This window comes from Protopterus annectens, chromosome 12.part0, assembly GCF_019279795.1.
Source record: "Protopterus annectens isolate FY-2018-M chromosome 12.part0, PAN1.0, whole genome shotgun sequence".
NCBI lineage: Eukaryota > Metazoa > Chordata > Ceratodontiformes > Protopteridae > Protopterus > Protopterus annectens.
In genome coordinates, this window is record NC_056746.1 from 1,168,391,715 (window position 1) to 1,168,406,099 (window position 14,385).

The window sequence follows — 14,385 nt, forward strand, 5'->3', positions numbered from 1 at the left end:
TCTCTCATCTTTCTTCCAAATGGGAATGCCCTTGCCACGCTCCAACTTAAACCCTTCCCCCCCTCATTCCACCTTGCACGGACTCATCCAACTACCTCTACTATTACTTGATCCCACCTAAAACAATCCCTCCCCTATTAAAAACTAATGTTCCCTCTAATATCTATTGTACTACACTCTCCAATCTCAAATATACTATTACCCTCTCCATGCATAATATTTTCATAACCTACTAATATCTAGTAGCTATATATTTTGAAATGTTAAACCTACAACTAAGTTTATAACAAAAATATTCACTTTATGTAAATGTTGAAATTTACGTATTGAATTATGTCTTTTCATTTTTGTAACATTGTGACAAGTCATTTGCAAATATCATGGAGCTTATCTGTAAATGTTTATTAGTTGTATGAACTATGTCCTTTTGTAACATGTGAAATGCAACTTGTTATTATTGTGGAGGTTTTCTCCCTGGGCCTCCACTGAAAACAGGCTCTTCTTGGCCCAGTGGACTTCCCTGGTCATCAAACTTAAATAAATAAATAAATAAAATAATTTATTAAAATGATCATTATCATTTTAATAAATTATTGGAGTTGTCGGACTGTGACTAGAGCTCTTCCTTCTTTATAGTATTGGTTTTGACTATGGCTTCTCATATTTTATTAGACAAAGTAGCAGTCAGAATGTATATGTAATGCCTATTTGTGCTTTAAGAAACATGAGCTTTTAGTGTTTCTCTTCTCCTAAAAATGTGACACAAAAGGGACTATTTTCTAATGATCATCTACTACAAAGTGACATCTGTCTTCCACTTCATTTCCTTAGTCTGGAAGTTTATCTAATGTCCTTTTGCCAGCTCACCAGTTTTTGCCCCTTTACTCTGCCTTCCAGCTGACCATCAGCTGCTGTCTAGGGCAGATCCTATATTTTTTCTTCCATGTTACAGGCAACTAAAGTCAACTCTGTCTTTGGCTTGCAAAAGTTAGAAACAAAAACATATCATCTAAAGGCAGTGGTTGCCAGAAAACTGCTTCAAGGAAAAAAGAACCCTGACATTTTACACACCCACTACAAGATGTAGTTAACTCTGACCTTGCTACATCATGGAGCGTATTGTGCTCCATATGGATGTGGTCTGAGAGTCGGTCACCTTTCTGAAAAATTCAGCATTTTCAATAAAGTTGGATATGAAAAGCATTAATGTGAAAAGTGTCTTCAGTAATCTTTGAATGCTGAAGAACTCAATGTAAAAATATCTGAAAGCCTCCATATCTTTAGAGTCAAGAGTATAGGTTCATAACAGGAAGGTTGTGGTAAAGAAATATTGTTGAATCCTTTGACTACGTGGCAAATGTGTAAGAACAGAAAGAGGAAGTAGAAGGAACAGATTAGGCGTTATAGTGTATTCAATATGGTGCCACATCTGAGGTCAGTCAACAAGTCAGAGTGGATCCTAGGATGGCTCCGTACGTCACAGGATGTCAATGGTTCTTTTAAATAGAGTTCACTCGTATGAAATGATTATTACTGGCATACCAAAGGAGTGAGAACTGGGGTTAGCCATTTTTGATGTTATAAAAGAACTAGAAGGTCTTAAATTAATTTTTTTTTTTTGCTGGTGTCCCAAAGTTATACAATAAGACGAATACAACAGAAGGTAGTGAAATAATGAAAAGAGGCTTGGTAAGGCTGGTGGAATTGAAGAAAACATTATTTCAAACTCAATGGAAAAATAATCCAAAATAATGCATCTAAGAATGGGCAGTTTCAAAAGGCACAAAGTTGGTCCAGGAACAGCAGAAGTAAAAGAAAAAGAGGATGGGGAGACAGGGAGTCATGACAGATGACCTAAAGGTGCCTAAGGACAATTAGAAGGTAATAAGGAAGGTTATATCTGGGTGCACAGAGCAGATTTCCAGTTTAAAATGTTTTTGTCCCTCTTTATAGACTGGGTAACAACAGAAAGACAGGATGAATAAGCTGTCATGTTTATAGCTAGTGAGGTTTGATTTTATTGTCTCAATAAATATGTAAAAAAGTAAAAAGGAAGTGGGTATTCAGAAGCAATGTACCTGGAATATTTCTATGTTCATAAGGGATCATTTGCATATTACCCATGTGTCTACTTCAAAGAAGGTCTAAAGTAACACAAAATGAAAACTCAGGTTTACCAATTTTTTATCACCTGTGTATTTTTCTGTGTAATCTTTCTACTTCTTGTTTTGATTCTTTATAGATAGTTGGATACTTCACCCTCTATAGTACTGTTGTGCAGGCCCCTTCAGCATAATTTGAATACATGATAGATGCAGTCCAAAGGACAACACCAAAACAGGGCATAGTTTGTATCAAAGTGCATATAGTCTAGGGCAGTTGGGGATGCATAGTTTTAGATATGCAGCATCACCAGTCTATGTATTAAATAAAAGACTGGAGCACATAGTCCATATCTTCTATAAAAATCTATGTTCATGTTTTAAGAGTTACTGTCTTTTTCTGTAGTCTGCAGCATATGAAAGTCAGTTATACAGCAAAAGTCTTACTTCTTGGCTAAATTAATTGACATGGTTTCAGTTATAAGCTCACAACATATGCTTAGATGGAAATGTATTCCTGCGCTTTAGAAAAAAAATTTTTTTTTTTTTTTACAAATCAAGACCTTTTCTTGCTCATATCATGTACTGTTTCATTTCTCCTTAGCACAAGCAGTTGGAGCTTGTAGATAAAATGAACCTAGCTTCCTACCTGCTGAAACCCATCCAGAGAATTAGTAAGTATAGCCTTCTCCTAAAGGACATGATAAGGGAGTGTGGTACGGCTAGTAATGAGATACTCACTGAACTTCAGGCTGCCCATGATGTTGTCCAGTTCCAGCTCCGCCATGGCAATGATCTTCTAGCAATGGATGATATTCAGAACTGTGATGTAAGATTTCCATTTTTCTTTTTTTATTAATAATGGCAAGTTTTTTTTTTTTTTGCAATTAAATTAATGTTGTAGATGGGCCCATTGAGTGCACCCCCCCCCCGAATTTCAACCCCTTCCCTAAAAGTTTTACAACAGGTTTTGTTTACATCATTAATATGGCATGTTGTTGTAACTTGTTTTTCTTATTCATTCTTTGCAGTCTTGTCAGTGTCCATTTTTAGGTACAGCATATACATACTCAGAGGAGTTATTGTTTTAGCAACATATAAGGGAGGATAAACATAATTTATTTAATTTATTTATTATTTATTTATGTTTGTTTACCGGGAAAGTCTGACTGGGCTAGTAGCTTGTTTTCAGCAGAGACCCGAGGAGAAAAAACTCCAAAAATTACAAATATATTCTTTGATTAACAAGCATAAGTACATTAAACATTAACTTTCTAAAGCAACAAACTGCCTCTTCCTAACATAAAACTAATTGTTTTGTATAAGTGATATCATGGGAGTTGAATAAAGTGCTTAGGATGTACTAATCTCACTCCCAGCTTTGAAATGTGACCTCTGAACTAAAAAGAAAACTTGATATTTAAGTATATAAAACTAAAATGTTTCAACAAATGCATGCTGATTAATTAAGTCATGATTCAACAAATACATGCTGATTAATTAATTCATGATTAGCCAATAACTTGTGATCCTACTTGAGGGATGTACATTTGGGGATTAAATGTCCATTATAATCCTTAGGGAGGAGGAGAGAATATAATGACCCTAGTGCTCAAAACAAACCAAGAAATCAGCTTAATCCTGTTCTACATTGCATTATTCATAGTTTTCTGTGCTTTACTTCCCACTGTACAGTAGAACAAGGTCCTCCCTGCACAAACTAAACCAGTCCTAATTCTGTGGTATAGCATCTCCATGTTTCTCTAAGCATGTGTTCTGGCTTTACTCATGCCCATATCCACACCCACTACTGCCACACAAAGAAAAGGTCCCATTCTTACTGGCAGGCAGTACGTAGAAAAGAGTCTGCTATAACATTTGGTACCTTGTAAGGAATACCCTTACCATGGAACAACAGTTGAGGGGGGTTTTTTCTGTGATAACCAAATGGGCTTGCTTGGGCATCATTGGTAGCTTGTTAGATGGCCCTCTTTCCATAATTTGACTAGGCTGTCATTTGATGTAAATAAACCAGCAGGGACATAAGCTTTTAGTGGTGAAGTTAATAATTCTTCATAATAATGAAGATTTATGAAAGGCTGACAGATAACATCTGAGCATTAAAATGCAGAATTCTATTAATTACTCATTCAAGTTTAGACCCGCTGTGGTTGTGCTGCGGTAGCGTTGTCGCCTCACAGTAAGACGCTGTCCGGTTCGATTCTCAGCTAGAGCATCTTCTGCATGGAGACATGCGTGAATGGGCGTACCTTCATTGAAGGTTGTGCGTCAGGCCTGGCAAGCCGGTACATAAAAATCAACTGCCAGTCATTAGCGGACCAGAGTTCCGATGTGGCGACCCCTAACCGGGAAAAGCCGAAAGACAGAAACAAACAAACTCATTCAAGTTTAGAGCACAAAGGGTTAACTATCTCATTGACATATATAAATGTTCACTTGGGTATCCATGACAAATATGCAGACTATTAAGTAACAAAATTCCCTGTGAATATGAGTAAATAAATATTTAGGCACACACACACACACACACACACACACACACACACACACACACACACACACATATATATATATATATATATATATAAATACATATATATATATATATATATATATATATATATATATATATATATATATTACATAGAAAAATATAAAACATAAAGCCAAGATATAAACATGTTAATACAGTTCTTTTCCACTCCTAATGTGTGGGGTTGCACCCTAACATCATCATCATCATCTTTCAGCTGTTCCTGTTAGGGGTCGCCACAGCTTATTATCTGTTTCCATTTCTTCCTGTCCTCTGCATCTTGCTCTGTCACACCAAGCACCTGCATGTCCTCTCTCACCATATCCATAAACCTTATCTTAGGCCTTCCTCTTTTCCTGTTACCTGGTAGCTTCATCCTACATCTTTTTCCCAATATACTCAGTATCCCTCCTCAGCACATGCCCAAACCAGCATAATCTTGCTTCTCTGGCTTTATCTCCAAACCTTCCAACCTGGGCTAACCCTCTAATATACTTATTCCTAATCCTGTCCACCCTCATCACACCCAGTGCAAATCTTAACATCTTTAACTCTGCCACATCCAGCTCTAACTCCTGCCTTTTTGTCAATGCCACTGTCTCCAACCATATAACATAGCTGGTCTCACCACCCTCTTGTAGACCTTCCCTTTCACTCATACTGGTACTTGTCTGTCACAAATCACTCCTGACACTCTTCTCCACCCACTCCATCCTGCCTGTACTCTCTTCTTCACCTCTCTTCCACACTCAACATTACTCTGAACTGTTGATCCCAAGTATTTAAACTCATCCACCTTTGCCACCTCTACTCCTTGCATCCTCATCATTCCTCTATCCTCCCTCTCATTTACGCACATATATTCTATCTTAGTCCTGCTGACCTTCATTCCTCTTCTCTCGAGAGCATATCTCCATCTCTCCAGGGTCTCCTCCACCTGTTCCTTACTCTCACTACAGATCACAATGTCATTTGCAAACATCATAGTCCACAGGGACTCCTGTCTGATCTCGTCTGTCAACCTTTCCATCACCATTGCAAATAAGAAAGGGCTCAGAGCTGATCTTTGATGTAATCCCACCTCCACGTTAAACGCATCCGTCACTCCCACCGCAGACCTCATCGCTGTCACACTACCCTCGTACATATCCTGCACCACTCTTACATACTTCTCTGACACTCCCAACTTCCTCATACAATACCACAACTCCTCTCTAGGCACCCTGTCATATGCTTTCTCTAAGTCTACAAAAACACAATGCAACTCCTTCTGACCATCTCTGTACTTCTCCATCAACACTCTCAGAGCAAACATTGCATCTGTAGTGCTCTTTCCCAGCATGAAACCGTACTGCTGATCACTAATCATCATGTCCCTTCTTAACCTAGCTTCCACTACTCTTTCCCATAACTTCATGCTGTGACTGATCAATTTAATCCCTCTGCAGTTACTATAGCTCTGCACATCACCCTTATTCTTAACAATAGGTACCAAAACACTTTTTCTCCATTCCTCAGGCATCCTCTCACTTTCCAAAATTTCATTAAACGATCTGGTTAAAAACTCCACTGCCATTTCACCTAAACACCTCCATGCTTCCACAGGTATGTCATCTGGACCATCAGCCTTTCCATTCTTCATCTTCTTCATAGCTATTCTTACTTCCTCTTTGCTAATCCATTGCACTTCATGATTCACTATCCCCACATCATCCAACCTTCTCTCCCTCTCATTCTCTTCATTCATCAGCCCCTCAAAGTACTCTTTCCATCTGCTCAACACACTCTCCTCACTTGTAAGTATGTTTCCCTCATTATCCTTTATCACCTTTACCTGCTGCATATCTTTCCTAGCTCGGTCCCTCTGTCTAGCCAATTGGTACAGGTCCTTTTCTCCCTCCTTAGTGTCCAACCTTTCATACAACTCTTCATACGCCTTATCCTTAGCCTTTGCCACCTCTCTCTTTGCCATGCACCTCATCTCCTTATACTCCTGTCTACTTTCTTCATCTCTCTGACAATCCCACTTCTTCTTTGCCAACCTCTTTCTCTGTATACTCTTCTGTACTCATTCCACCACCATGTCTCCTTATCTTCCTTCCTCCATCCAGATGTCATACCAAGCACCTGCACCCTAACATCTTCCCAAATAACTCATAATAAAGATTCTACAATTTATCTATCCTGTATTTATAACCTGTGAAGCAAATGATGTCTTCAAATGTATTGTATTTTGCAAATTCATACATTTTTAAACAAAAAGTAAAGCATATGCTACAATTAGACATGCATTCTAGAAGTTGCTACCAATATTTATTTACAATTTAACTGGTTTTATCCATAGTGTACATTTCTGAGAAGTAGATGTAATAAGAGTTAGGTATTTTAAATTAAATCTTGACAAACTATATTGTCTGATATTCAAGGACTTGCATAGTTTCTGTACTAAACATTTCATTAACTACTGACTTACTGTTTTAATAGATTCCTTGGTCTCATGAGTATAGCAGCAGTTAAGTCATATAAGATGTCCATCATCCACCTTTAAAGTTTATCTCTTTTCTCCTGACAATGCTTAGCTAATAAAAATAACATAGTTATGTTACAGACATGAAACACTGATGCTAAGTGATACGTATCATTAAGTCTAGACTGTACCTGACCCCTACTTCTAGACAGTAGTTTTACACAAAAGATAATGCGTGACAAGAGCATTTTTTTTTGAATATGTAGAAGGGTTAAAGTTACAGTATTGGCGCTTATGTTTTAAATGAGCACGTATCTGCTTATCCACAGCAGTCAAGCTGCTGTTTAGTTTTGCATTTAACCCTTCATACTCTTACTATAATGGGTAATTAATATTATCCTGCTTTTTTAGTACTCAAATGTTCCCTGTCAGTCTTTCCCAAATCTTCATTGTTATGAATAATTATTAATTTCACCACTAAAATAATATGTCTCTGCTGGTTTCCTTATAGCAAATGATAACCTAGTCTTACTAGAACTGATGTTCCTAGCTAGAATAAGCCATGGATTTGTAATATCAATTTAAAATTGCATTTGTTTCATTTTATGTGACTTATAATATCTGTACTGTATGTATGTATATGTATATGTATATATATATATATATATATATATATATATATATATATATATATATTAACTGGATAATCTCCCTAAGGAGCAAATTACTGTATTTACACAAAACTGATTACCACTTTTTAATAAAGTGATTTACTCAGAATACTTAGCATGCAAGCAGAAAATTGATTAATCAGTGTACAACTTCAGGATTAAAACCATTAACAACTTATGGTATTATTGTTTTTTGTTATAGTGCAGGTTGCTTAGTGTCTCTTTAACCCATTGCCTTTCCACAAAGAGCCAACCTCGGACTCTCTTAAAGAATAAAATCCATTATAAGGATAACCAGCTATTTCTTAGTAGTAAAAATATGTACACTTGGAGGGGCCCGAATGATTCGTCCTTTTGGTATGCAGGATGCCATCTTCCATTTAAAGCTCTGAGAACAGTCTTATATTAATTTGTCTTGCAATGCATTGAAATATCTATGTAGAAGACTGTTCTATTTTCTGGACTGATCTTAGTTTATACCATGCTGACTTAAAAACATGCTAAATGTGACTAATATTTCTCTACGCTTTTAATTGTACTGTTTTGCAAGCTATATAACAAGCCTTAGTAGTGTAAATGTTTCCTTTGCTCATAACGGTATTTGAACTCTTAGGTAAACCTGAAGGAGCAGGGACAACTCATTCGCCAAGATGAGTTTCTTGTATCTTTTAGGAAGAAGAAGTGTTTTCGTCACTTATTCCTCTTCCAGGAGCTCATCCTGTTCAGCAAAACAAAGAAGACAAGTGTTGGAAATGATGTTTATGTTTATAAACAGTCATTTAAGGTCAGTGGCAAAACCTCTAAAACTACTTACATGTAAGCCTGTATTTATATTTGTTGACTTGCTATGAATCATTTATGAAATAACATCTGTAAAAATGATGTCTATGTTTATAAACAGTCATTTAACATCAGTGTCAAAAGTCCAGCAATTGCTTACATGTAAGCGTGAATTTACATTTGTTGACTTGCTATGAATAATTTACACAAAACATCTATACATTTAGATTCAATAATCTGAACTCTATTTTATTTGTTTTGTATTTTTACTTCTCTTTTCTTTTATTCAATTCAAGGGTTACAGTAATCATAAGTATATGTGCTTTATAGAAGCTTAGGTTTCAAATATGATGTCAAAATACCCCTTTTATAATGACATGTAGATGAGCAAGCAACCCATTACTTCACCAATATGTGATTCGCTGAATGTGTATTATTACTGGATAGAAGAACCTGCTGAACACTGCCCTGTACCAACACTTTCACCAGTTATAGGAGCAGTTCAGTGTGCTGTGCTCCTGAAAGATGTGTAGGATAATTACAGAGTAGTAATTTGTTCCAGCATCTGAAACTGTGGTCAGAGAAAGATCAAAGTAATGTTACTACTGAAATCAAGCTACCAAATAGAGCTCATAACTGTCAGGCTTTCGAAAAATTAAACTGGGTGGATTTTCTCAACAGTCTAAAGTTGCGCTGCTATCACTCAATCAGTCACTTTTATTGTAAGTCATTTCATTAAATGGTCTGCAATAAAAGTGACTGAGCTCATGTTCCCAAAGAATACAATGCACTTGATAATATGTTTTCAAAAACATCTATTTTAATTAATTTTAGCAAGTAATGCAGTGCTTAGTATCCTGAATTTCCTTCTCATGTTTGCAGTGTGTGCTGATAGCCTACATTTAAAAAAATCTGCTTCAAAAACAATTTTTTGCACTTCCTTCTTCAGGAAAGTTCACTGAACAGTATGCTAAAGAGAGATTTTCTTTACATCTAAGACAGATGACTACAAGCAACCAAATCTCCTAGTTTTACTTGTATCATATTATTCATGAACTGCAGCATACATAGAGTCACCTGGTTGCATACTCATACAACATTAACATGAAAATAAATAAACAGTTAGTAGATTAGTTTGCAGCAGTTATGTTCTTTATAGCAGATCCATCAATTAAAGAAAAGTAGGTACACTGGTCTGAATCCACTGTTGCATTTTTTAAGGTTTCATAGGTGAGTGGAAACATTTTAGTTAGCGCCAAGCACTAAAATAAATTGTAAAGTACACACACACGTACACACACATGCACACTCACACACACACACACACACACACACACACACACACACACACACACACACACACACACACACACACACACACACACACACAAAACCACAGGACTTTTAATTGAGACAAGCCAAGAAAGAGAACAGTTGTCTGTCCAAGCCTTCTGAGTTATCTCTGGAGTCCTTCTAGCCTCCAAGTTTTTTTTTTGTTAGGAACAGGTGCAAGGAGAGAACTGTAGTCCGCAAAATATATCCTTCCATTTGTGCAACTGATTTCAGTAATGCACTACCATATTTTGAAGTACAGTACTTACCCCAAGAACAGCATTTGTGAGCACTGCTTTGGTATAGCTTAATTACACGTGATTTGCAGTTCTTATCACAAGTCTAACAATTGTTTATGCTTTTCTCACCCTGTCAAATTCAATAACCACAAATGGCAGCGTGGCAGACATCAGCAGCAGGATGCCCAGTGGACCTGTCAATAGCAGTGAAAATGTAGTGTACAAGTGGTAATGCCTTTTTTAGTGGTGCATGTGGACCATTACCCTGTATGTAGTATCTAGAGAACACTACCTATAACACATAGTGGAATGTAAGTGTGACTACAGCAGCATGCACACATTTCTCCACGCTATAGCTCACTTCTAGATGATGTAGTTACATAAGCATGTACTGTACGAGGACAATGTACATGACTTCTGTTGCTCCCATGTATTTGGTTATCAAAGCTACAGGCATAGCACTGCATTCTCCTCTGAGTGCACAGTGAGTCTGCAACAGCTATATATCTCTGCAGCTGAATTTCATTTCAGCCATGTGTTTCCAACCAAAACCACTGGGAAATTTCTAGTTGCCTAGTAGTCTAAACCTGCAACAGTTTTAAAGCATGTTCGTCTGTGAATGTCACTGATAGTTTCATATATTCTGCCTTAGCTAGAAGGACTATAGTTACTGCAACACCTTTAGAGTAGTATACATAGCACAGCATATTTCCTGTCAAACGTTTATATGGGAAACCCTGTGACCATTCCAAAATAGACTTTCAGAGCATATTGGGGACATTGGCTGTAAACATGTTGGTAATGCTTTATATAAACACACTTGCCCAGTATGGGATATAGTTCGTAGTTAGTTACTAGGGATGCAGTCCAGGAGATCAGTAAGGAGCCTGCCTAGCCCAAATTCAGTTCTCAATTATCCCAAAGCATTGGCTGGTTAAGTGACTTGCTCAGGGTCACACAGTAGGTGAATGAAGGCTGAAGAAGTCAAATTGTGTATCACAGGAGGTAACTTGTTAACAGCTTATAGTCTTAATCCTCTACACTAACAGCCAGATTAAAAATTGTCTTCTTTTCCTCTCATGAGACCCAAACCAAGACCATTCTCTTTCTTATCTGAGCTTTTCACCAAACCATCTGTTGCTTCCAAAGTAACTTATTGCAAATTTTGTTGGTTGTGCATTATTCCAATAAGGAGGTATCTCACTAATGAATCAGAATACAGGGGAGAATGATATATTTTTTTGAGGGGGGTATTCATTTTTATTGTCAAACCAACAAAGCATAACCAAAATAATGTAACATTCATCATGAAAATGTGCAACAATATGACAAAGATAAAAGCATAAAAATAACTATAACACATTACAGTGATGCAAAATAAGTCGGAGAAAAAGTCCAGATATTCTGCTCAGCAAAATATGATTACATTCTGAACCAAGAAATATAAAACTATGCAATTATTTCAAACATAAAACATTATTTTAAAGTCCGACTGAATAAAACTTAATCTATTCCCCTACTCCTCAGTACCTAGTTAAAAGCATTATCTAAGTACATTCCACTGCATTCGTCCTATTGCAACCATGGAAGCCTTTTATCTGTGTAAGTGTACCTCATGATGCTGTTTACCTTAAGGGATTCCAAATTTGATAAGTCTCACAGCAAAGCATACAAATCAGTAATTAAAGGGAGATCTTTAGAATTCCACTACTTGGTAATTATCATTTTGTACAAAAGCATAAACTGAAGACAGTAAGCTGCAGTTATATTTGTCCACTTACCCCTGTCTAGAATACCTGAAAGGAAAAACAATGCAGACATGGCATTGAATCTGCTTGGCCAGAGAGATGGCACAAGATCCTGAAGCTGAGACTTACTCACACAGACAAGGACATTTCTAGAAAAGGTATGATCATGTCAAACTTGTCTTATCCTCATTTTATACATCCAGCACTGAGACGAAACATTGAGCTACATGTGCTGTAACCTGTTATGGATGTTAAAATAGGGCTACACACATAACAAAAAAAAAATCTGAATTGACAGAAAAGGGTAACACATTTAGATTTACTATGTTCTTTTTTCCACTGTGCCAGGAGAATTTATATAGTGAGTTATCTTGTAGGTGCTTTTTTGACAGAATTTCAGACAAACACCAGTTAGGTGTCTCTATAACTTATTAATAGCCATCAAGACTGCAATACCCCCAATGCAGTTCTCAGAGAAAACTAATCCACTGTGACACATTTATCCCTTCCAGAAGCCTCCTCCTTAATCCTCAGTGTCTCTGTTATGCCCTGATGTTGTAGGGCAGTACAGTAGTGAGTGCTACCTCTAACCTTCCTTGGAAGAAACTCCCACAGAAGCTGTACTGCCCCAGTTACAGCCTACAATGAAAGAAGAGGAGGAGCCCACCTTAGAAGAAGTAAGAACAGCACTTAGGAGAATGAAGTCAGGGAAAGCAGCACGCTTAGATGAAGTCACAGCAGATATGATAGAGATGTTGGGTGAGATGAGGAGAAATGGTTCCAGTGGGTACTCATAGCAGTGTGGAGAGAAAGGCGTATCCCAGATGACTGGAAAATAAGTATACTAATGCCAGTCTTCAAGAACAAAGGTGGCATCACAACTGTGGCCATTACAGAGGTATCAAACTCCTGTCACACTGCACGAAAGCCCAGGAGAAGATGACTGATTTAAGAATAAGCAAAGTAGTAGAAAGTAGGATGGGAGATGAGCAGCTCAGATTCAAATCAGGAAGCAGCGCAACCAATATGATGTTTACAGTGAGACGGATAATTTAGAAGAAGCTAGAGATGAGGAAAGAGTCCATCTGGGCATACCTATGGCAAGGTCTTAAGAAAGATAGTCCTTTGGTGGTTTGAAGTCCCAGAAATATTGGTAGAATTAGTGCAGGCTATGTACAAGGATCCAGTGACTCAAGTACAAGTAATGTTTGATCTCACAGAGGGGTTCCCAGTGGGATTAAGGATGGATTAAGGTTCAACTCTGAGCTCATTGTTTTTCATACTGGTGATAGACGACATTAGCAAAAAGGGTAGAGGGGACAGATCAACAACCCCATTCTTACCAAGAAGGAGAGAGAGAAATAAACATGTTGAATAATCTTGACACATGATTGAGTCTAAAGTCTGACACTGTTTTAATGGGGTTAAATTTAGAAGTTCCATGCTACAGTATTATTTAAAAACATATTAGTTTAAAATGCATTATTAAAACTTTTACTTTCATTGTGAATGTTAAACTTTTTTCACAAATGATACTGCTATACCTTTAAGGTGGTATAAGCCTATTTTATCGTGTTTGTTTAGCTACAGGTGTGTATGCTACTCAGTATTTTGTTTTTTGTTCCACAGTACTGAAGTGATGGACTTGCCCCTTGCAGAGACATTTTAGTATTTATTCCTATGTCTGCATCCTTAGGGAGGTTTTTGGGCTCTGATGTTATAGGTTATCAGAGTGATCATCTTGGAATATTGCTTCTTGAAATGCTGCAACATGAAAATTCAGCAGTAAATCATATATATATATATATATATATATATATATATATATATATATATATATATATATATATATAGATGTGTGTGTGTGTGTGTGTGTGTGTGTGTGTGTGTGTGTGTGTATGTGGATCTACTTTGTAATTTCAAACTGCCATATGATTAAATTTCACATTATCGAGACCAGCAATTTGAAATTACAAAATACTGAAAGTGTATGTAATCGAAGTTCATGTTGAATACCATGATATGTACTAATGTGTAAGTTTTTCAGAAGTGTACTATCCCTTTAATGCTTTGTACTTTGTAGTGAGGAAAATGGCGCAAGTTAAGTTTACCGGTTGTGGAAATACTTCATAGGTTAATGAAATAACATTATGGAAGAACACGTTATTAGTTTTATTTATTTAGTTAATGTTATTGTTATTTATTAAAGCATTATTTACTTATTCACAATTTTAAGCAGTGTTGCAGAGTCTGTTCAGCAGTATTGGAGTTGCATCATTGAAAGCAATCAGTAGACTTTTAAAATGAATGAGCTCAGAGTTGGTATATTTAAGTTGCAGGGGGTGGGAGTTCAGGGGGGTGGAGCCACCCACCTGCAAAAATGTTTGTGGTTGTGGTGAGTCTGAGTTTTTGTTTCTGATATTTTGATATTCAGTGTTTAGTAGTTTCAGTGTTTTGTAATTTCGAATTACTAGTCTCAATAATGTGAAATT

General features: G+C 36.8%; 1 protein-coding gene across 1 annotated transcript in view; it reads left to right on the forward strand.

Moving 5' to 3' along the window:
* KIAA1755 (KIAA1755 ortholog) overlaps positions 1–14,385 on the forward strand; it is a 986,731-nt gene that overhangs the window by 871,635 nt on the left and 100,711 nt on the right. The window contains exons 17-18 of the mRNA XM_044090195.1: positions 2,707–2,931; positions 8,408–8,578. Of these exons, the coding sequence (XP_043946130.1) occupies positions 2,707–2,931; positions 8,408–8,578 (396 nt within the window). The remainder of the gene's footprint in view (positions 1–2,706; positions 2,932–8,407; positions 8,579–14,385) is intronic.